The sequence below is a fragment of the Pan paniscus genome, chromosome 1 (genome assembly GCF_029289425.2).
Source record: "Pan paniscus chromosome 1, NHGRI_mPanPan1-v2.0_pri, whole genome shotgun sequence".
Lineage (NCBI taxonomy): Eukaryota > Metazoa > Chordata > Mammalia > Primates > Hominidae > Pan > Pan paniscus.
Window position 1 is genome coordinate 190,791,798 of NC_073249.2, and position 20,811 is coordinate 190,812,608.

At 41.3% G+C, this 20,811-nt stretch overlaps 1 protein-coding gene across 6 annotated transcripts in view; it reads right to left on the minus strand.

Annotated features, from left to right (window-relative positions):
* The window catches only part of AGO3 (argonaute RISC catalytic component 3), a 141,996-nt gene that overhangs the window by 17,161 nt on the left and 104,024 nt on the right, over positions 1-20,811 (minus strand). For 5 of the 6 annotated variants that reach the window (XM_003812581.5, XM_063608860.1, XM_055095463.2 and 2 more), the window contains 5 exons: positions 19,031-19,121; positions 15,329-15,523; positions 14,864-14,998; positions 11,776-11,877; positions 186-385 (listed from right to left, as the gene is read on the minus strand). In XM_003812581.5, the coding sequence (XP_003812629.1) occupies positions 186-385; positions 11,776-11,877; positions 14,864-14,998; positions 15,329-15,523; positions 19,031-19,121 (723 nt within the window). The remainder of the gene's footprint in view (positions 1-185; positions 386-11,775; positions 11,878-14,863; positions 14,999-15,328; positions 15,524-19,030; positions 19,122-20,811) is intronic. The other variant, XM_034961266.3, reaches the window with a different exon arrangement.

Below are 20,811 nucleotides of genomic sequence, written 5' to 3' on the forward strand. Positions count from 1 at the left end.
TTACTATATGATTCTATTACTAATGAGTCTAGACAATATATTTCAATAGGAAACCTTGGGCAGTCAGTTCTGTCATCATTTTTCACATGGATCACTGACTCCACTAATAGCTTGTGGAACTTGAAAATCCTACCATGCAGACAATATTTGGATTTGGGTGAGAACCTGTTATGCTTTTATATTACCTGTCATGTTCTTTGTCCACAAGATGATATCTGGCTCTAAATGCTACCAGGTGAGCATAATACGCTGGTGCAGGTATAGAAACAGATCGTGTACAGCGTACGTAAGTGTGGCAGAGCTGGTAAGTTAGCAGCTGAAGTTCATCTGCAGTAAAGCAGTTATCATCCCATAAAACATGATAGTGTGAAGGACGACTGGTACCCTATAGAGAAGGCAATGACATACACTGTTGAATTTTGAACTTTTTGTTTTGTTTTGTTTTTTGAGACAAAGTCTTGCTCTGTCGCCCAGGCTGAAGTGCAATGGCGTGATCTCAGATCACTGCAACCTCCACCTCTGGGGCTCAAAAGATTCTCGTGCCTCTGCCTCCCCAGTAGCTGGGATTACAGGCATGTGTGATCATGCCCAGCTAATTTTTTGTATTTTTAGTAGGGACAGGGTTTTGCCATGTTGGTCAGGCTGGTCTCAAACTCCTGACCTCAAATGATCTGCTTGCCTCAGCCTCCCAAAGTGCTGGAATTACAGGCGTGAGCTGCTGTGCTGAGCCCAATTTTGAACTTTTTAATAAATATTTAATATCAAGTCACATAAAAAACAGGTTTGGCACTTTGGGAGGTCAAGGTGGGAGGGTAGCTTGAGGCCAGGAGTTCAAGACCAGCCTGCACAACACAGTGAGACTCCATCTCCACAAAAGGTAAAAAAAAAATTAGCCAGATGTGGTGGCATGCACCTATAGTCCCAGCTACTTGGGAGGCTGAGGCAGGAAGATCACTTGAGCCCAGGAGGTCAAGGCTGCAGTGAACTATGATCCCATCATTGCACTCCAGCCTGGGGGACATAGTGAAACTTTGTCTCAATAAATAAATAAATGAAATGAAATGAAATAAAATAAAATAGAAAAGTAAAGCTGGGAAGATGTATAAAGAACAGTTTTTAGTCTCTGTGAAATATTATTGGTTATTTGCTGACTACAGCAGAAGTTTCAAACTGATATCCTAAAGGAAATCTGTTCAGGCTGGGCATGGTGGCTCATGCCTATAGTCTCAGCACTTTGGGGAGGCTGAGGTGGGAGGACAGCTCAAGCCCAGGAGTTTGTGACTAGCCTAGGCAACATAGGAAGACCTCATCTCTACAAAAAGATTTAAAAAATTAGCCAGGTGTGGGCCAGATGTGGTGGAGATCAAGACCATCCTGGCTAATATGGTGAAACCCCATCTCTACTAAAAATACAAAAATTAGCTAGGCGTGGTGATGCGTGCCTGTAAGCCCAGCTACTCAGGAGGCTGAGGCAGGAGAATCGCTTGAACCAGGGAGTTGGAGGTTGCAGTGAGCCGAGATCGCACCACTGCACTTCAGCCTGGTGACAGAGCGAGACTCTGTCTCAAAAAAAAAAAAAAAAAAAAAAAAAAATTAGCCAGGTGTGGTGGTGTGGACCTGTAGTCCCAGCTAGTTGGGAGGCTGAGGCAGGAAGATTGCTGAGCTCAGGAAGTCAAGGCTGCAGTGAGTGGTGATTGTGCCACTGCACTCCAGCCTGGGCAACACAGCAAGACCCTGTCTCAAATAAATAATAAAACAAAAATAGGCTGGGTATTGTGGCTCACACCTGTAATCCCAGGTGTGATTAATCCCAGGTGGGAAGACAAGGTAGGTGGATCGAACAAGAGTTCGAGACCAGCCTGCCCAACATGGCAAAACCCCCTCTCTACTACAAATACAAAAAATGAGCCGGGTGTAGTGGCATGTGCCTGTAGTCCAGCTACTTGGGAGGGTGAGGCAGGAGAATCGCTTTAACCTGGGAGGTGGAGGTTGCAGTAAACCGTGACTGCACCAGTGCACTCCAGCCTGGGTGATAGAGCGAGACTCCATCTCAAAAAGTAAATAAATAAATAAAAATAAAAATTTTAAAAGTTAAAAAAAAAAAGGAAAACTGTTCCCTAAGGTTTCTGATTAAATATATCGGAGAAATATTTCTATCTTGAAGATTCATAATGGTCATTTGCATATCAATGGTCTTCAAAAGTTCCGTAATAAAAAAAATCTGTTTAACAGCATTTCTAAAACTTAACTTGAAGAGAGAATCTTTCTCCTCTGTGATTTTTAAAATACAGTCATCTGGATGCAATGTGGTATTTATTAAATACGGGAGGAAACACTAGGTTAAAATATATAATCCAGTCATATAGGATTTATTTATTTATTTATTTAGAGACAGGGTCTGCAGTCTCGACCTCCCAGGCTCAGGTGATCCTCCCCTCAGCCTCCGGAGTAGCTGGGACTACAGGCACCTACCACCACACCCGGCTAATTTTTTTATTTTTTATAGAGATGAGGTTTTGCCATGTTGCCCAGACTGGTCTCCAACTCTTGGGCTGAAGCAATCCACCCGCCTCGGCCTCCCAAAGTGCTGAGATTACAGGCCTGAGCCTGATGTATATAGGTTTTAATCTCTAGAAGATACTATTAACTTTTTTTGGCTTTTGTTATTTTTCATGGACACATAATAATTACACATATTTATGAGGTACAGTGTAATATTTTGATACACATATATAATGTATAATGATCAAATCAGGGTAATTAGGATATCTATGCCTCAAACATTGTGCCAGGAAAATTCCAAACCCACTCTCCTGGTTATTTGAAAATATACAATAAGTTGGTAATTACAGCCATCCTATAGTGCTATAGAATATTAGAACTTATTCCTCCTATCTAGTTGTAATTTTGTATCTGTTAACCAGTCTTTGGTAATCCCCCTCCCTTTTCTGCCTCTAGTAACTACTATTTTACTCTCTACTTCTATGACATCAACTTTTATAGCTTCCACCAGTGAGATCATGCAGTATATATCTCTCTGTGGTTGGTTTATTTCATGTAACATGATGTCCTCCAGACTCATCCATGTTGCCACAAATGACAGAATTTCATTCTTTTTTTGTGGCTAAATAGTATTCCATTGTGTATAAATACCATATTTTCTTCATCCATTCATCTGTTGAGGGACACTTAGGTTGATTCCATATCTTGCCTATTGTAATAGTACTGCAATAAACATGGGGATGCAGGTATCTTCTTGACACACTGTTTCCTTTCCTTTGCATATATACTCAGTAGTGGGATGGCTGGATCATATGGTAGTTTTAATTTCAGTTTTATGAGGAACTTCCATACTGATTTCCCTAATGGCTGTACTAATGTACATTGCCACCAATAGTGCATATGAGTTCCCCTTTCTCTGCATTCTTTGTCTTTTTGATAATGACTATATTAATTTGAGTGAGATGATATCTCATTGTGATTTTAATTGGCATTCCCCTGGTGATTATTGATGTTGAGCATTTTTTCATATACCTCTTGGTCATCTCAATTACTCTCTTCAGATATTTGCCTATTTTAAAATCAAATTATTATTATTATTTTTTGCTGTTGAGTTGTTTGAGTTCTTTGGATATCCTGGATATTAATACCTTGTTTTTTTGAGACAGAGTCTTGTTCTGTTGCCCAGGCTCATTGCAGCCTTGCCCTTCCGGGCTCCAGTGATCCTCCCACCTCTGCCTCCTGAGTAGCTGGGACCACAGGTGCATGTCAGCACGTCCAGCTAATTTTTTTATTTTTTGTAGATATGAGGTCTCACTACGTTGCCCAGGCTTGTCTTGAACTTGTGGGCTCAAGCAGTCCTCCTGCCTCAGCCTCCTGAGAAGCTGGGATTACAGGCATGTACCATGTGCCCAGCCGTTTCTATGTTTTTGATGTAAATGTTTATTGCTATAAACTTCCCTCTGAATTCTGTTTTTGCTCTATCCCACAGGGTTTGGAATGTTGTATTTCTATTTTCATTTGTTCCAAGAAATTTTAAAAATTTCTTCTTAATTTCTTCATTGACCAGTCACTGGTTGTTCAGGAGCATACTGTTTAATTTCCATGTAAAAGATATTTGAGGCCGGGCATGGTGACTCATGACTGTAATCCTAGTACTTTGGGAGGCCGAGGCAGGCGGATCATTTGAGGTCAGGAGTTCGAGACCAGCCTGGCCAACATTAAATCAAAAAAATAATTGAGGCTGGGTGCAGTGGCTAACATCTGTAATCCCAGCACTTTGGGAGGCCAAGGTAGGTGAACTGCTTAAACTCAGCCTGGGTAACATAGTGAAAAACCTTGTCTCTACAAAAAATGTCAAAATTAGCCAGGCATGGTGGCATGTGTCTGTGGCCCTAGCTACTCGGGAGGCTGATGTGGGAGGATCACTTGAGCCCAGGAGGCGAAGGTTCCAGTGAGCCATGATCTCACTAGAGTGAGACCCTGTCTCAAACAAAACAAAACAAAACAAAAAGAAAGAAATCAAATCAAGTATCTTTTTTTTTTTTTTTTTTTTGAGATAGAGTCCCACTCAGTCACCCAGGCTGGAGTGTGCAATGGTGTGATCTCGGCTCTGCAATCTCTGCCTCCTGGGTTCAAGCGATTCTCCTGCCTCAGCCTCTTGAGTAGCTGGGATTATAGGCGCCCGCCACCACACCGGGCTAATTTTTGTATTTTTAGTAGAGACGGGGTTTTGCCATGTTGGCCAGGCTGGTCACGAACTCCTGACCTCAAGTGATCCACCTGCCTCAGCCTCCCAAAGTGCTGGGATTACAGGCGTGAGCTACCACACCCGGCAATTATTTAATTTAATTTATTTATTTTGAGACAGTCTCACTCTGTCGCCCAGGCTGGAGTGCAGTGGCGTGATCTTGGTTTACTGCAACTTCCACCTTCTAGGTTCAAGCGATTCTCTTGCCTCAGCCTCCTGAGTAGCTGGGATTACAGGCATGTGCCACCACTCCTGGCTAATTTTTGTATTTTTAGTAGAGGTGGGGTTTCATCATGTTGGCCAGGGTGGTCTTGAACTCCTGACCTCAAGTGATCCACTCACCTTGGCCTCCCAAAGTACTGGGATTATAGGCATGAGCCACCGCACCTGACCGCCTCCATTATTTTAAATTTGTTGAAATTTGTTTTGTGGCCTAACATGTGGTCTATCCTGGTGAGTGTTCCATGTGCTGAGAAAATAATGTATATTCTGCAGCTGCTGGATGAAATGCTTTGTATATATTTGTTAGGTCCATTTGGTCTAAAGTGTATTTTAAATCCAATGTTTCTTTGTTGATTTTCTGTCTAGATGATCTGTCAAGTGCTGACAGTGGGGTGTTGAAGTTCTCAACTACTATTATTGGAGTCTCCTTCTTTCTTTAGAGCTAATAATACTTGCTTTATATTATATATCTGGATGCTCCAGTGTTGGCTGCATATATATTTACAACTGTTATAGCCTCTTGGTAAATTGATCCCTTTAGCATTATATAATGACCTTCTTTGTCTCATTTTATAGTTTTTGACTTAAAGTCTGTTTTGTCTAACTTAAATACAGCTACTCCTGCTTGCATTTCTTTTCCGCTTGCATGGAATGAATGACTTTCTCCATCTCTTCACTTTCAGTTTATATGTGTCTTTACAGGTGAAGTGAATTTCTCATAGGCAGCATATATTTGGATTGTTAAAAAATTCAGTATTTTAAATATAGGAGGTACATGTGAGATTTGTTACATGGGTATATTACACCCAGATGGTGAGCTTAGCACCCAATAGTTTTTCTTTTCTTTTTTTTTTTTTTTGAGATAGAGCCTTGCTCTGTCGCCAGGTTGGAGTGCAGTGGCGCAATCTCAGCTCACTACAACCTCTGCCTCCTGAGTTCAAGTGATCCTCCTGCCTCAGCCTCCCAAGTAGTTGGGACTACAGGTGCGTGCCACCATGCCTGGCTAATTTTTGTATTTTTAGTAGAGATGGGGTTTCACCATGTTGGCCAAGACAGTCTTGATCTCTTGACCTTGTGATCCACTGGCCTTGGCCTCCCAAAGTGTTGGGATTACAGGCGTGAGCCACTGCACCCAGCCCCAGTAGAATTTTTCAACCCATCCCCCCTGCCCTCCTCTCTAGTAGTCCACAGTGTTTATTATTCCCATGTTATGGCCACGTGTGCTCAACGTTTAGCTCCCACTTTTAAGTGAGAGCATGCAGTATTTGGTTTTCTGTTCCTGTGTTAGTTTGCTTAGGATTATGACCTTCAGCTCCATCTATGTTGCTGTAAAGGATATGGTTTCATTCTTTTAAAAAATTCATTCAGTGGCTGGGCTTGGTGGCTCATGCCAGTAATCCCAGCACTTTGGAAGGATGAGGCAGGTGGATTGCTTGAGCTCTGGATTCAAGACCAGTCTGGGCAACATAGTGATATCCCGTCTCTACAAAAATACAAAAATAAGCCAGGTGTGGTGATGCATGCCTTGTGTGGTGATGCATGCCTGTAGTCCCAGCCATGCAGGAGGCTGGGGCAAGAGGATCGCCTGAGCCCAGGAGGCAGAGGTTGCAGTGAGTTGAGATTGCACCACTGTACTCCAGCCTGGAAACCAGAGTGAGAAAAAAATTCATTTAGCCAGTCTATATCTTTTCAGCGGGCAATTTAATTTGTTTACCTTGAGAGTTACTACTGATAGGTGAAGGCCTATTCCTGTCATTTTGTTAATTGTTTTCTGCTTGTTTTCTATATCCTTTCTTCCTTTCTTATTATCATGGTGGGTTGGTGGTTTTCTGTAGAGCAACACGGTTTGAATCTTTTCTGTTTCTTTCTTGTGTATCTGTTCTACCAGTGAGTTTTATACTGTTGTTTCCATAATAATGATTATTGACTTTTTGCCTCCCTCGAACATTTCCTATAGGTCGAATCTAGTGGTGATAAATGTCCTCAGTTTATGCATGTCTCGGAAATACTATTTCTCCCTCATTTCTAAAAGTTAGCTTTGCTGGAAATAGGATTCTTATTGATTGATTGATTGATTGAATGATTGAGACAGGGTCTCACTCTGTTGCCCAGGCTGGAGTACAGTGGCACAATCATAGCTCACTGCAACCTCTGCCTCCTGAGCTCACATGATCCTCTACTGGGTACAGCATTCTTGGCTGACAATTTTTTTTTTCAGCCCTTTGAATATATCATCTCAATCTCTCCAGGCCTATAAGGTTTCTGTGGAGAAATCTGCTGTTAGTTTAATGAAGATTCTAAGTGACTTGATACTTTTCTGTTGTTTTTAGAATTCCGTCTGTCCTTGACTTGACAATTTGACTACAATGTTCCTTGGGAAGAACCTTTTAGGGTTCGATCTGTTTGGAGACTTTTGAGCCTCCTAGATCTAGATGTCTATATTTCTCCCCAGATTTGGGAAGTTTTCAGCTATTATTTCTTTTTTTTTGAGACAGGGCCTCACTCTGTCATCCCAGGCTAGAGTGTAGTGGTGTGATCTCGGCTCGTTGCCGAGGCTTGAGCCTCAACCTCCCAGGCTCAAGTGATCCTCCTGCCTCAGTCCCCTGAGTAGCTGGGACTACAGGTGCATGCCACCATGCCTGGCTAATTTTTGTATTTTTTGTAGGGATGGGGTATCACCATGTTGCCCAGGCTGGACTCAAAACTCCTGAGCAAAAGCGATCTGCCCACCTTGGCCTCCCAAAGTGTTGGGATTACAGGTGTAAGCCACCATGCCCAACCTAATATTTCATTAAGCAGATTTTTCTACACCTTTCCCTTTCTCTTCTCCTTCTGGAACTCCCATAATACAAATATTTATTTGCTTACTGGTGTTCCATAAGTCTCAGAGGCGCTCTTCACTCTTTTTCATTCTTACTTCTTTTTTTTTTCTGACTCCGATTTTTTTTTCAAATGACCTGTCTTCAAGTTCAGAGATTCTTCTGCTTGATCAAATCTGCTGTTGAAGCTCTCTATTGTATTTTGTATTTTCCATTGAATTCTTCAGCTGAAGATTTCTGTTTGGTTCTTTATAAATTTCTATCTTTTTGTTGAATTTCTTGTTCATATTGTGAATTGCTTTCCCGATCTTTTTTTTTTAGGCAGAGTTTCGCTCTTGTTGCCCAGGCCGGAGTGCAGTGGCGTGATCTTGGCTCACTGCAACCTCCACCTCCCAGGTTCAAGCAATTCTCCTGCCTCAGCCTCTCGAGTAGCTGGGATTATAGGCATGTGCCACCACCCCAGCTAATTTTGTATTTTTAATACAGACAAGTTTTCTCCATGTTGGTCAGGCTGCTCTTGAACTCCCGACCTCAGGTGTTCTGCCTGCCTCAGCCTCCCAAAGTAATGAGATTACAGGCGTGAGCCACTGCGGCCGGCCTGCTTTCCCGATTTTGTTGAGTTGTCTATTGGTATTTTCTTGTATCTCAATATATTTGGGCTATCCCAATATCTATGGGATACAGAGCTGCTCAGCTCTTCCAGGGCACCAATTCCCCAGTGCCAGTTCAGCTCAGGCATGGGGCTATGCCTGTCCTGGGTGGCCCAGACATGGTTTCCCTGATATGCAGGGCACTGCTTCAGCTTAGGTACTGGAGTGTGTGACTTCTCTGGATGACTAAGGCACTGCTTCTTGAGATGCAATGTACTCCTTCAATTTAGGCACTGGAGAGGTATGACCTCTTTTTTTTTTTTAAATAGAGACTGAGTCTCGCTCTGTTGCCCAGGCTGGAGTAGCTGGGACTACAGGCGCACGCCATGACGTCCAACTAATTTGTTTTGTAGTTTTAGTAGAGACAGGGTTCCACCATGTTGGCCAGGCTGTTCTCAAACTCCTGACCTCAGGTGATATGCCCGCCTCGGCCTCCCGAAGTGCTGGGATTACAGGTGTGAGCCACCGCACCTGGCCGAGGTATGACCTCTTTACATGGCCAAGGCACAAGGTGTAACAGGTGCTTGCACCTCGACAGGGCTGTCAGGCCACTGGGCTGGAGTAATTTGGTGATAGCATAGCCTTAACAATAAAGAGGAGTCATGGCTACTTGCCCCTGGAGCAAGACATATCCCAGCTATAGTTCCACTTCCAAGATGGAGTAGTGCAGTAGCTGCTTGGACCACAGTGGGTGGAGCACAGTATCAGCTCCTTTTCTCGGGTTGGGAGGGTACACTTATGTGGACTCCAGGCAACTCCCCAAGATGGGATTAGTGCCTAAGAACAGTGCTGGGAACCCCAGTGTAGGTGTCCAAGGTGTTGATGGGGATTGCTGGGATCCTCTTGCTTATCTGTTCACTGTAGGGAGAAGTTCCTCCTGGTTCCCAGCTGATCCTGATTTGGAGATGGAGTAGTGGAGGCTCAGTGTTTCTTTCTGTTCTCTGTGTGGTCATCCCGAGTTTCTGTGCTCACCAGGGTTTCTGTTACTCCTCTGATGCACTCCAGGGCTCTCCCTCAGTTATTTTCATTAAAATATAGTTGTTTGGCCCAGTGCAGTGATTCATGCCTACAATCCCAGCACTTTGAGAGGTTGAGGCAAGTGGATCGCCGGAGGTCAGGAGTTCAAGACCATCCTGGCCAACATGGTGAAACCTCATCTCTACTAAAAATATAAAAATTAGCTGCGTGTGGTGGCAGAAGCCTATAATTCCAGCTACTCCGGAGGCTGAGGCAGAAGAATCGCTTGAACCTGGGAGGTGGGGATTGCAGTGAGCTGAGATCACGCCATTACACTCTAGCCTGGGATCACGCCATTACACTCTAGCCTGGGCGACAAAAGCAAAACTCCATCTCAAAAAAAAAAAAAGGTCGGACATGGTGGCTCATGTCTGTAATCCCAGCACTTTGGTAGGCTGAGGTGGGCGGATTGCCTGAGGTCAGGAGTTCGAGACCAGCCTGGCCATCATGGTGAAATCCCATCTCTACTAAAAATGCAAAAATTAGCTCGGCATGGTGGTGGGTGCCTGTAGTCCCAGCTACTTGGGAGGCTGAGGCAGGAGAATTGCTTGAACCTGGGAGACAGAGGTTGCAGTGAGCCGAGATCACACTACTGCACTCCAGCCTGGGCGACAGAGTGAGACTCCGTTAAAAAAATAAAAAATGTAGTTGTTTATCTGTTTTTCTGGCTTTCTTTGTGAGGGGAGCAAGCACTAGGGGCTTCTAGTCAGCCATCTTGCTGACATCACTTCCTCTGGACCTCCCATTAACCACCAACCCTGAAAATGTACAACATTAATTGTAAAGAGGAGCCGATATAAGAACATGGATAAATGAGTCGGACAATAATTTAAAGCCATGAATCTGAAACAGGTTTGTATATGTGGGACATATAAAGCTATAAGATACAGAGCTGTATGGTAAGGTACATCTGGAAATTTCTATATTAATCAATAATGGCAAGTAACCTAAAATAGTTTTGGGTTATAGACTCTCAGACATCCTGGGAATGTCAGTTTACTTTTCGTTGTTGGAAAGTTTGAGATGCACTGATTTAAAGCTTATGTTCCACCAAGTAAAGCTAACACATTAATGAAAAGGTTTTCTGGAAAGAGTAAGAAAAACTTTTTAAATTATTTAACTGAAACTTAAGGCCAGGTGCAGCGGCTCAAGCCTGTAATCCCCGCACTTTGGGAGGCCAAGGTGGGCGGATTACTTGAGGTCAGGAGTTTGAGACCAGCCTGGCCAACATGGTGAAACCCTGTCTCTACTAGAAAAAATAAAAATAAAAAAATTACTGGGTGTGGTGGCACCCAGTAATCTCAGTCTGTAATCCCAGCTACTAGGGAGGCTGAGGCATGAGAGTCACTTGAACCCCGGAGGCGGAGCTTGCAGTGAGCCGAGATCATGCCACTGTACTCCAGCCTGGGCAACAGAGTGAGACTCTGTCTCAAAAACAAACAAACAAACAAAACAAAACAAAACAACAACAACAAAAAACTAAAGCTGTAATTCTACAATTAAATTTTTTTTTATCTTTTGAGACAAGGTCTGGCTCCGTCACCTAGCCTGGAGTGCAGTGGCATGATTTTGGCTCATGGCAACCTCCCTCTGCCTCCGCGCTCAAGTGATCCTCCCACGACAGCCTCCTGAATAGCTGAGACTACAGGCACGTGCTACCACACCTGGCTAATTTTTATATTTTTTGTAGAGACGGGGTTTCTCTATGTTGCCCAGGCTGGTCTCAAACTCCTGAACTCAAGCAATCTGCCCATCTCAGCCTCCCAAAGTGTTGGAATTATAGGCGTGAGCCACCATGCCCAGCCCAATTAAACTCTTTCACATGCTTAATACTACTAGTACATGTCAAAGTTTTCTATAAAATGTTATCGTCATTAGCTGAGTGTGGAGGCCTGTTGTCCCAACTACTTGGGAGGCTGAGGTGGGAGGACTGCTTGAGCCCAAGAGTTCTAGTCTAGCCTGAGCAAAATAGTGCTTTCTCTTTCTCTCTCTTTTTTTTTTTTAAAGATGCATATGCTAAAGGAACAATCAGGTACTTTCACATTTTTTAACATTTTAGTGAAATTAAGGGCCTGTTTTAGGGAGATTCATTCTATTAAACTACTTATATTCTGGTATTTTCATAAAAATAAGTTCCTAAGCCCCTCTCAAGGTAAGGAAAGGGAAGACATTTGTTTACTGAAAATTTCATCTAATTTCACGTGGAAACAATTTGGAATGCAAAGAGTATTTCTTTATCCTTTTTCTGAGATTTAAAAAATACACGTAAGAATGACAGTTCTTGAATTAAAATATTTTACCCAAAGTGTAGGCTTACCTGTATTCCAGCATGGCTACAGAGGTAAAAATCGAACTCATATGGGTGTGTAATGTCTGTATCAACTGTTGTTCCAGCTGGGATATTGCCACTTCTTCCAACCTAGATTTGTTTGGTTAAAGTTTAAACAAACAAGAAAAAGGTAAAAATATATCTGAAAGCACTTTAAAAAATGTATGAATACATAGGCTGATCCTACATTTCACTACTTTCACCTTGAAATACGACTTAAGCAGTCATTCAGAGCAGACTACGCAGGTCCTAGTTCCTATTCTTACACGTTGCTGAAAGTGAGCGCTGATACACAACAAAACCTAATACAGTCTCTACTACTGCTTAGCTGATAGTTGACCCCACTATGGGTGGAAGACACTAAAAAAATTTTTTTTTAAATTAACTTAAAGTGCTCCAATTTATGGTACCTGTGCATAGTAGGTATTCTTGAACGTGTGATTTATGAAGATCAGCATTTACCTTGGAGAAAACTAGATGTTTAGAGAGAGAGAATGCTGACAAGATCAACAACAGTCACACCATTTGTTAACCATTTATGGATCAGGCACTTTGAACACATTATTTCTAAAACCTGATAACAATCCTGCAAGTTAGGGATTATTTCCATTTGTTTAGGGAAATAAAGGCTCAGGAATACAAAATAATTTGCTCAATAGCACACAAGGGCAGAACTGGGATTCAAACAATGAAATAATTGCAAAGGCCTTATTCCTTTTATTTCATACTATCAGTTTCAACATCTTGTAAGAGGACATCATGATTTTCTCTGAGTGGATATAATATAACTGAAATGACCCAAAATTCTTGATGATACAAGCTCCTTATAAAACACTTAAAAATGTTTATTATACCCACCTCCACCGCCTTATCCCAACACATTTAAAATCATTAACTGTAAGTCTAGGTTTACAAGGCTAGCAAATCAGAAACTATTTTACTGACTCAGATAATATTTTTGCCACATGAGTGACTGTTATAAGGTAGTACCTTGAATTATAGTGGTGTGGACCAACCAGCTTCACTTTACCAAGCACAAAACAAAACAGTTCATAATCTACTAAATTATGCCTGGTCCTAAAAAAATACTTAACTCTAATAAATTAGCACACCTAAATCTTCTAATTAATACATACAAAAAGTTGTAGGCTGGGTGTGATGGCTCACACCTATAATCCTAGCACTTTGGGAGGCCGAGGTGGGCGGATCATTTGAAACCAGGAGTTTGTAACCAGCCTGGCCAACATGGTGAAATCCTGCCTCTAATAAGACTACAAAAATTAGCCGGGTGTGGTGGCACATGCCTGTAATCCCAGCTACTCAGGAGACTGAGGCCTGACAATCACTTGAACCCAGGAGGCGGGGGCTGCAGTGAGCCAAAGTCATGCCACTGCACTCCAGCCTGGGCAACAGAGCAAAACTGTCAAAAAAAACAAAAACAAAAAAATAAAACTAACTCATAATCTTGTTGGTGAGGATTAAATTGATTAAATTTATAAGCAATACTTAGAACAATATCTATTATTATTTCTTCTTCTCTATTCTACCACTATCACCACCACTCTACAGCTAGCCAAACTTTATTTATTAATTTTTTTTTGTTCTCATCACTCTACTAATGAGAGCTAGCCAATCTTTACTGAGTACTTAGTGTGGGCCAAGCCCTGTTCTAAGTGCATTATGTATTTTATTTAATTCTCCCGACAACCCAAATAAGGTAGATATTAATATTATCCAATCTTGCTAAGAAATAAACAGACACAGAGATGTTAAGTTGCTTGCCCAAAGGAATACAGTGAGTATGTATGGCAAAGAAAAACACCCCTCTCTTAGTCCTTTCTATCAAATCCCTTTCTCAAGGGGAAACAACACTTGGTATCATTAGATTTCTCTGCTCCAAGATTTACAGGATGGGGGCAGATGTGATCAGAGCACTGAAAATGACAGTAAGACTGCTGTCTTGCTGCACACAGATAAGAAAACATATTTCTGGCCGGGCGCAGTGGCTCACACCTGTAATCCCAGCACTTTGGCAGGCCGAGGCGGGCGGATCACAAAGTCAGGAGATCGAGACCGTCCTGGCTAACACGGTGAAACCTGTCTCTACTAAAAATACAAAAAATTAGCCGGGCATGGTGGCAGGTGCCTGTAGTCCCAGCTACTCAGGAGGCTGAGGCAGAAGAATGGCGTGAACCTGGGAGGCGGAGCTTGCAGCGAGCTGAGATCGTGCCACTGCACTCCAACCTGGGCGACAGAGCGAGACTCCGTCTCAAAAAAAAAAAAAAAAAAAAAAAAAAAAACATATTTCCTTAGGTATTTATACCTCTCTTTCCTTCCTAATTATAAAAAATATACATTCACATTATAAAATGCATAAAATAATTCTGTGAACTTTAAAGGAAACATGGCTAAAAGTTAGTTTGTATAAATTTCCACTTTTTTTTTTTGAGATGGAGTTTTGCTCTCTTGCCCAGGCTGGAGTACAGTGGCACCATCTCGGCTCACTGCAACCTCTGCCTCCTGGGTTCAAGTGATTCTCCTGCCTCAGTCTCCCGAGTAGCTGGGATTACAGATGTGCGCCACCACACCTGGCTATTTTTTGTATTTTTAGTAGAGACAGGGTTTCACCGTGTTGGCCAGGCTGGTCTTGAACTCCTGACCTCAAGTGATCTGCCTGCCTTGGCCTCCCAAGGTGCTGGAATTACAGGTGTGAGCCACTGCGCCTGGCCTGAATTTCCACTTTTTTAAAAAACTAATTTGTATGAGATATTTTAAAAAGAGAATGTACTGTTTTTTCTGAAGATTTTAGGAAAATATGAATAGAAGAATAATTTTAAAACCATGAGTTTCTTCACAACAAAAAAGTAGAATGAGATTTTGAATATTTGGAGTGTGTAGAAATTCTAGAAAGTTAAAAATAATCTATTTTGATGCTTCTATACTCATAATGTAATTGTTGAAATTTGCTACTATATATTGGAAACCCTGCTGTTGGCAGAGGGCCCTTGTTGAATGCTCTATGAACTATGTTGGATAAGCTTGGTTTATAACAGTATTACAACAGAGGTGAGATTACCCTTTCTGTCCTATCAGCACAAAATAATCGAGTGTGATGTCTCTTCTGAACTACAATGTAGGTTATTCCAGGTTGATAGTCTTTCTCCAAACTGATGCAGGCTTCTCGAATTGCTAGTAGTTCATAATATAATACCTAGAGAATATGAAATGGAAAGATTCAATATAGTCAGCTATTTGTTTTTATATACTTCAAAGTAGGATAATGATTTAATCTCAGGATTCCTTAATTTCACCGCTCTATAGCTAATATGCTTCTTGATTCCATTTTAACGATTATTAGAACATGGTCTTAGCAAGCAAGGCATACACATTCGTAGTGAACATTTTCAAAAAGACAATCTAAGAAAACACCAAGTTTTGACTTGGGGAACTCTAACAAGGTTTTTAACTCTAGAACTAGACACCATATTATAAACACAATATCTGATTTCACCATAGTCTGATGAGATTCTAGGTAACCAACCTGCCTAAACTGCCCCTCTGAAACACCATCCCGATAAAAGATGATACGAGTAGGCTTGAACCGAGTTGACTTATAAAATTGAATAAGAAGTTCCCGGACCATGGAGGCCAAGTCCTGGATGATCTCCTGTCGGGGTCTCTGAACTCTTACTGTGGCACAGTATCTGCTTGGGTGTGCATCCATACTACCTACAACCTAGGTTAGAAAAAGTAAAAAAAAAATAATAATAATAAATAAAAATAAATGATAATCAAAATTACATGAATTTCATTTACATTTTTATTTTACTGTAACCTGTTTATCACTGTTTACTTTGAAAGTAATCAAAAATAGTAATTCTGAGTTGGGTATGATGACATGTGCCTATAGTCCCAGCTACTCAGGAAGCTGAGGCAGGAGGATCACTTGTGCCCAGGAATTTAAGGCCAGCCTGGGCAAAATAGCAAGACCCCATCTCTCTCTCTTTCTCTCTTTTTTTTTTTTTTTTTTTGAGACGCAGTCTTGCTCTGTCACCAGCCTGGAGTGCAGTGGCACAATCTCGGCTCACTGCAACCTGCACCTCCTGGGTTCAAGCGATTCTCCTGCCTCAGCCTCCAGAGTAGCTGGGACTACAGGTGCGCACCACCACGCCCAGCTAATTTTTGTATTTTTAGTAGAGATGGGGTTTCACCATGTTGGCCAGGATGGTCTCGATATCTTGACCTCGTGTCCGTCTGCCTTGGCCTCCCAAAGTGCTGGGATTACAGGCATGAGCCACCACACCCAGCCTACCCCATCTTTTTAAAAAATTAAAAAGAATAGTACTTCCCATTGAAGAACAGAATAAAACACCTAGTATAGGGTAAAAAACTATTTTCCTATAACTAGGCTGAACTATACATTTAACAATTAGATTCTTTGTGTTGTTGGTAGACTTAAAGATTAGTGAGGAAAGAAAAAGACAAAAAGATGTGTATAAGAGAAAAGAAATAAGTAAAAACAAGGACCAATTCAAACCACTGATTTTTCTTCCTATCTCTTCCACTTTAGCAACCTATCTCAGAAGCCATACTTAAGACTTTAGCTTCATCTTAGAACTGTTATGCTTCATAAATTTTAAAATCAAAATTTTCCCTCTTGGCCTGAATCTATACAGTCTTATTGAGCTGCATTTGTGTTCTGTATCTGGTCCTCAGAGAAGTTAATCTTGGTTTTGAAACTAGCTATATTAATTTCTCTTTCTGTGTCTAATATTGTTATGTCTTTGGAGAAGAGACCTCAAAGCATGAACTTATAACATTATTCTGATCAGAGCCTAGAGCTGGTCACTGCCTCCAGACCCTTTCTTCCAGTTAACCTATACCAAAGTCATGCTTCAAAAATGGAACTTTGACCATTTCTTTCCCTTGAAAGGTATCTCGCTACTTAAGAATAAATCCAGGCTGGGCACGGTAGCTCACGCCTGTAATCCCAGAACTTTGGGAGGCCGAGGTGGGCGAATCACAAGGTCAGGAGATCAAGACCATCCTGGCTAACACAGTGAAACCCCGTCTCTACTAAAAATACAAAAAATTAACCGGGTGTGTCAGCGTGCACCTGTAGTCCCAGCTACTCAGGAGGCTGAGGCAGGAGGATGGCGTGAATCCGGGAGGCGGAGCTTGCAGTGAGCCAAGATCGCGCCCACTGCACTCCAGCGTGAGCTACAGAGCGAGACTCTGTCTCAAAAAAAAAAAAAAAAAAAGAAGAAATCCAGACCCCTCGGATGGAACAAAATGCCTCACAAAGGCTTCCTAGCCTCATAGCCTGCAGTATACTATGTTCCAATTCCTTGTATTTCTCAACATTCCCAAAACACACCAGGTTCTTGCAACTTAAATGTTGTTACTTGGTTATCATGATAACACCTATTATACTATGTGGCACTCATTACTTACTTAGTTTCTCACACTACTCTCTAAGTTCTTGGAGATAGAAGCCATATAGTGAAAAAGAATCAACCAATAAATTCTATTTACAAGACTTCTGAGAACCATAAAAGAAAGTGGGTATTTGGTAGAAACGGATTTAGTAGAAAAAGACAATGACTACCAGAAGTCCAAAGGAATTAAAATATGCTTAAACCTTTGTGGAAAATGACCCAAAGTAGCAAATCCAAGGAAGTCTTTTGAGTTCCTTTATCATTTTATCATCTATAAGAACACTTTAATGAATGTTAGAGATGACTCAATACAACCACTGAACATTTAAAGAAAATAATTCATGTATAACATTAAAAATACAAAAGCAAGAGAATTAATAGATAAAAATTAATTTCCTTTACTAATGAAAATAGCTTTGAAATCATGAAGTGGAAATTTAAATATTACTATCATTTTCAGGGATGAATTAGATTTATCAGATTCATAAAACAAGATTTATGTGAAGATTATAATGGATCATAGAAAAAATATTAAATCTTTTTTTTTGTTTTGAGATGGGGTCTCCCTCTGTCACCCAGGCTGGAGTGCAGTGGCATGATTTCAGCTCACTGCAACCTCCGCCTCCCGAGTTCAAGTGATTCTCTTGCCTCAGCCTCCCGAATAGCTGGAATTAAAGGCACCCGCCACCACGACAGGCTAATTTCGTATTTTTTATAGAGATGGGGTTTCACCATGTTGGTCAGGCTGGTCTTGAACTCCTGACGTAAAGCGATCCACCCCCGCCTCAGCCTCCCAAAGTGATGGGATTCTAGGCGTGAGCCACCGCGCCTGGCCAATTAAATCTTAGTTTAATTTCTGAAGTTTATTAAATATGCCTAAAAGATGTTCATATTTTCGAAATGTTGGCTATTTGTTAAAATCAAGTGATTTTCAAAATAGGTAAAATATTATCAGGCTTTCTCAAGTTTATAAGAAATACACTTAAACTGAGACAAAAAGGTTACAAATACAGAGAGAGCAAAGAAATAACAGGCAGATGCTAAAAACAGGAGTGGCAGTAGTAAAATAAAGAATTTGGCTGGGCACGGTAGCTCACACCTGAAATCTCAGCACTTTGGGAGGCCGAAGCAGGTGGACTGACCGAGATCAGGAGTTCAAGACCAGCCTGGCCAACATGGTGAAGCCCCGTCTCTACTAAAAGTACAAAAAATTAGCCGGGCATGGTGGCAGGTGCCTGTAATCCCAGCTACTCGGGAGGCTGAGGCAGGATAATCGCTTGAACCTGGGAGATGAAGGTTGCAGTGAGCCGAGATTGTGTCATTGCACTCTAGCCTGGGCAACAAGATAACTTTGTCTGAAAAAAATAAATAAAATAAAATAAAATAAAAGAATTCAGGCGCAAAGTATTGACCTGGATGAAGGTGGGAGACATTTTATATATAAAAAATGTAATCCACCAAGCTTATATGTAGTGTATCTTTCTATGACAAAGACATTACTGAAATATACAAACAAACTATTCAAAACAACAAAAAGTAACTAAAAATGCATAATCATGGAGAGGTCAAGTAGACAAATTAAAGTATAATACAGAAGATTTGAATAATATAACTAGCAAACTTGATTTAATAGATACATATGGAACTTGCAAACTCCAAACCAGAGAATAATCATTCTTTTCAAAAACCCAAAGAACATTTATGAAAGTTGGCTACAAAGAAAATATTAAAATTCAAAAAGTTGAAACTGCAAAATTGATACTGGTCTGTCAACCTTAGGTAAGATAAACCTGGCTAACACTCACAGCAGCAATAGAAGGCTTCTTTCCATCACCAGCAGGTGGATGAGTGACATCGGCTCCCAAAAAGATCACTGGTTGCTGGAACACAGAAGGTCTTAAACACATTTTGAAAAAGGGTTAGATATTTCATTTTTTCAGTATCCATTTATCTGTTTCACACAATTGCAACGTAACTTCAAGTTATTGACAGCACAGAGGAAGTCCTATGTAATCCAAATTTTTTTTTTTTTTTTTTTTTTTTGAGACAGAGTCTTGCTCTGTCACCCAGGCTGGAGTGCAGTGGCACGATCTCGGCTCACTGCAAGCTCCGCCTCCCAAGTCCATGCCATTCTCCTGCCTTAGCCTCCCAAGTAGCTGGGACTACAGGCGCCCGCCACCACACCCGGCTAATTTTTTGTATTTTTTAGTAGAGATGGGGTTTCACCATGTTAGCCAGGATGGTCTCGATCTCCTGACCCTGTGATCCACCTGCCTTGGCCTCCCAAAGTGCTGGGATTACAGGCATGAGCCACCGCACCTGGCCAATCCAAAGTTTTATTCACAGCAGAATTTTATCTAAAATAGTGGTGCTGGTGGTTGAAAAGGGCTGTATTAATATTAACAGATGCTAGTATTCTCCAACATGGGCACAAAATTATAAACTTCCTTATGATCCACAAATCTTTATCACTCTTTAAAAATCAACTTATATTTTAAACCTATGTAATCTCTCAAGGGAAAAAGGAATCATTACACTTTAGACTGGAAGGGATTTTGGGAATCCACTACTCCCACTCCCTGGCCAAAAGTATAAATTTGAGTAACATATATTCAATGGTCATAAAGGAGCTAGGACTTCCTTTTATTTTACTTTATGTTATTATTGTTTTTTTGAGACAGGGTCTCACTGTGTTGCCCAGGCTGGAGTGCAGTGGCGTAATCACAGTTCGCTGCAGCCTTGACTTCCCTGGGCTCAGGTAATCCTCCCACCTCAGCCTCTGGAGTAGCTGGAACGACAGGCGCACGCCACCACACATGGCTAATCTTTCTATTTTTTTGTAGAGATAAAGTTTCACCATGTTGGGCTTGTTGATAAAATTCTTTATTTATCTCATTTACGGATCTCATCTCATATTTAACAGGGGTAGAAAGTAGAGATGGCATGGAAAAACAGGAAAAGAAGGACTTTTGTGTCAAACAAACATGGGCCAATTCTTATTCTAATGTTTATTTGTGGTGTATAGTTAACTTTTTTGAGGCCTAATTGCTTCAACTATTAAAAGGGAACTTGTTCAATTCTCTGAAAAATGGCCTCTTCCTCAGTGACTTGCACAATAAGCTACCTCCTGTTTCTAGGTCATGTTGTCTCTTACTTCCTAAGAGCTCCAGCTCTAAGAAGGGTGATCTAACAGTAATGTGTTTTCTTACTGACTATAGCAGGAGGGCTGATATGGCTTACTTAATTGACTAATCTGGGCTCCCAGTTCCTTCTCTCCTTCACATTCCAGGTAGGTGAACAGTCTCATGAAACCAGGTTGAAGATGATTACCAAATAAAGTGAAAATTCTTCAAGCTGGGCTCTCCAGTGAGAAATAAAGCACTGGATACTTTCTGGCTAGGTAAGAGGTACTTTGCATACTAAATGAAAATTTTTGGGGCTCGAGCCTGCTCCCACCCTGTGGAGTGTACTTTCATTTTCAATAAATCTCTGCTTTTGTTGCTTTGCTTCATTCTTTCCTTAAAAAATAAGATAAAATAAAATTGTGGGGGGCATTTTCACAAGAGAATCTCTGAACCTTGCCAAT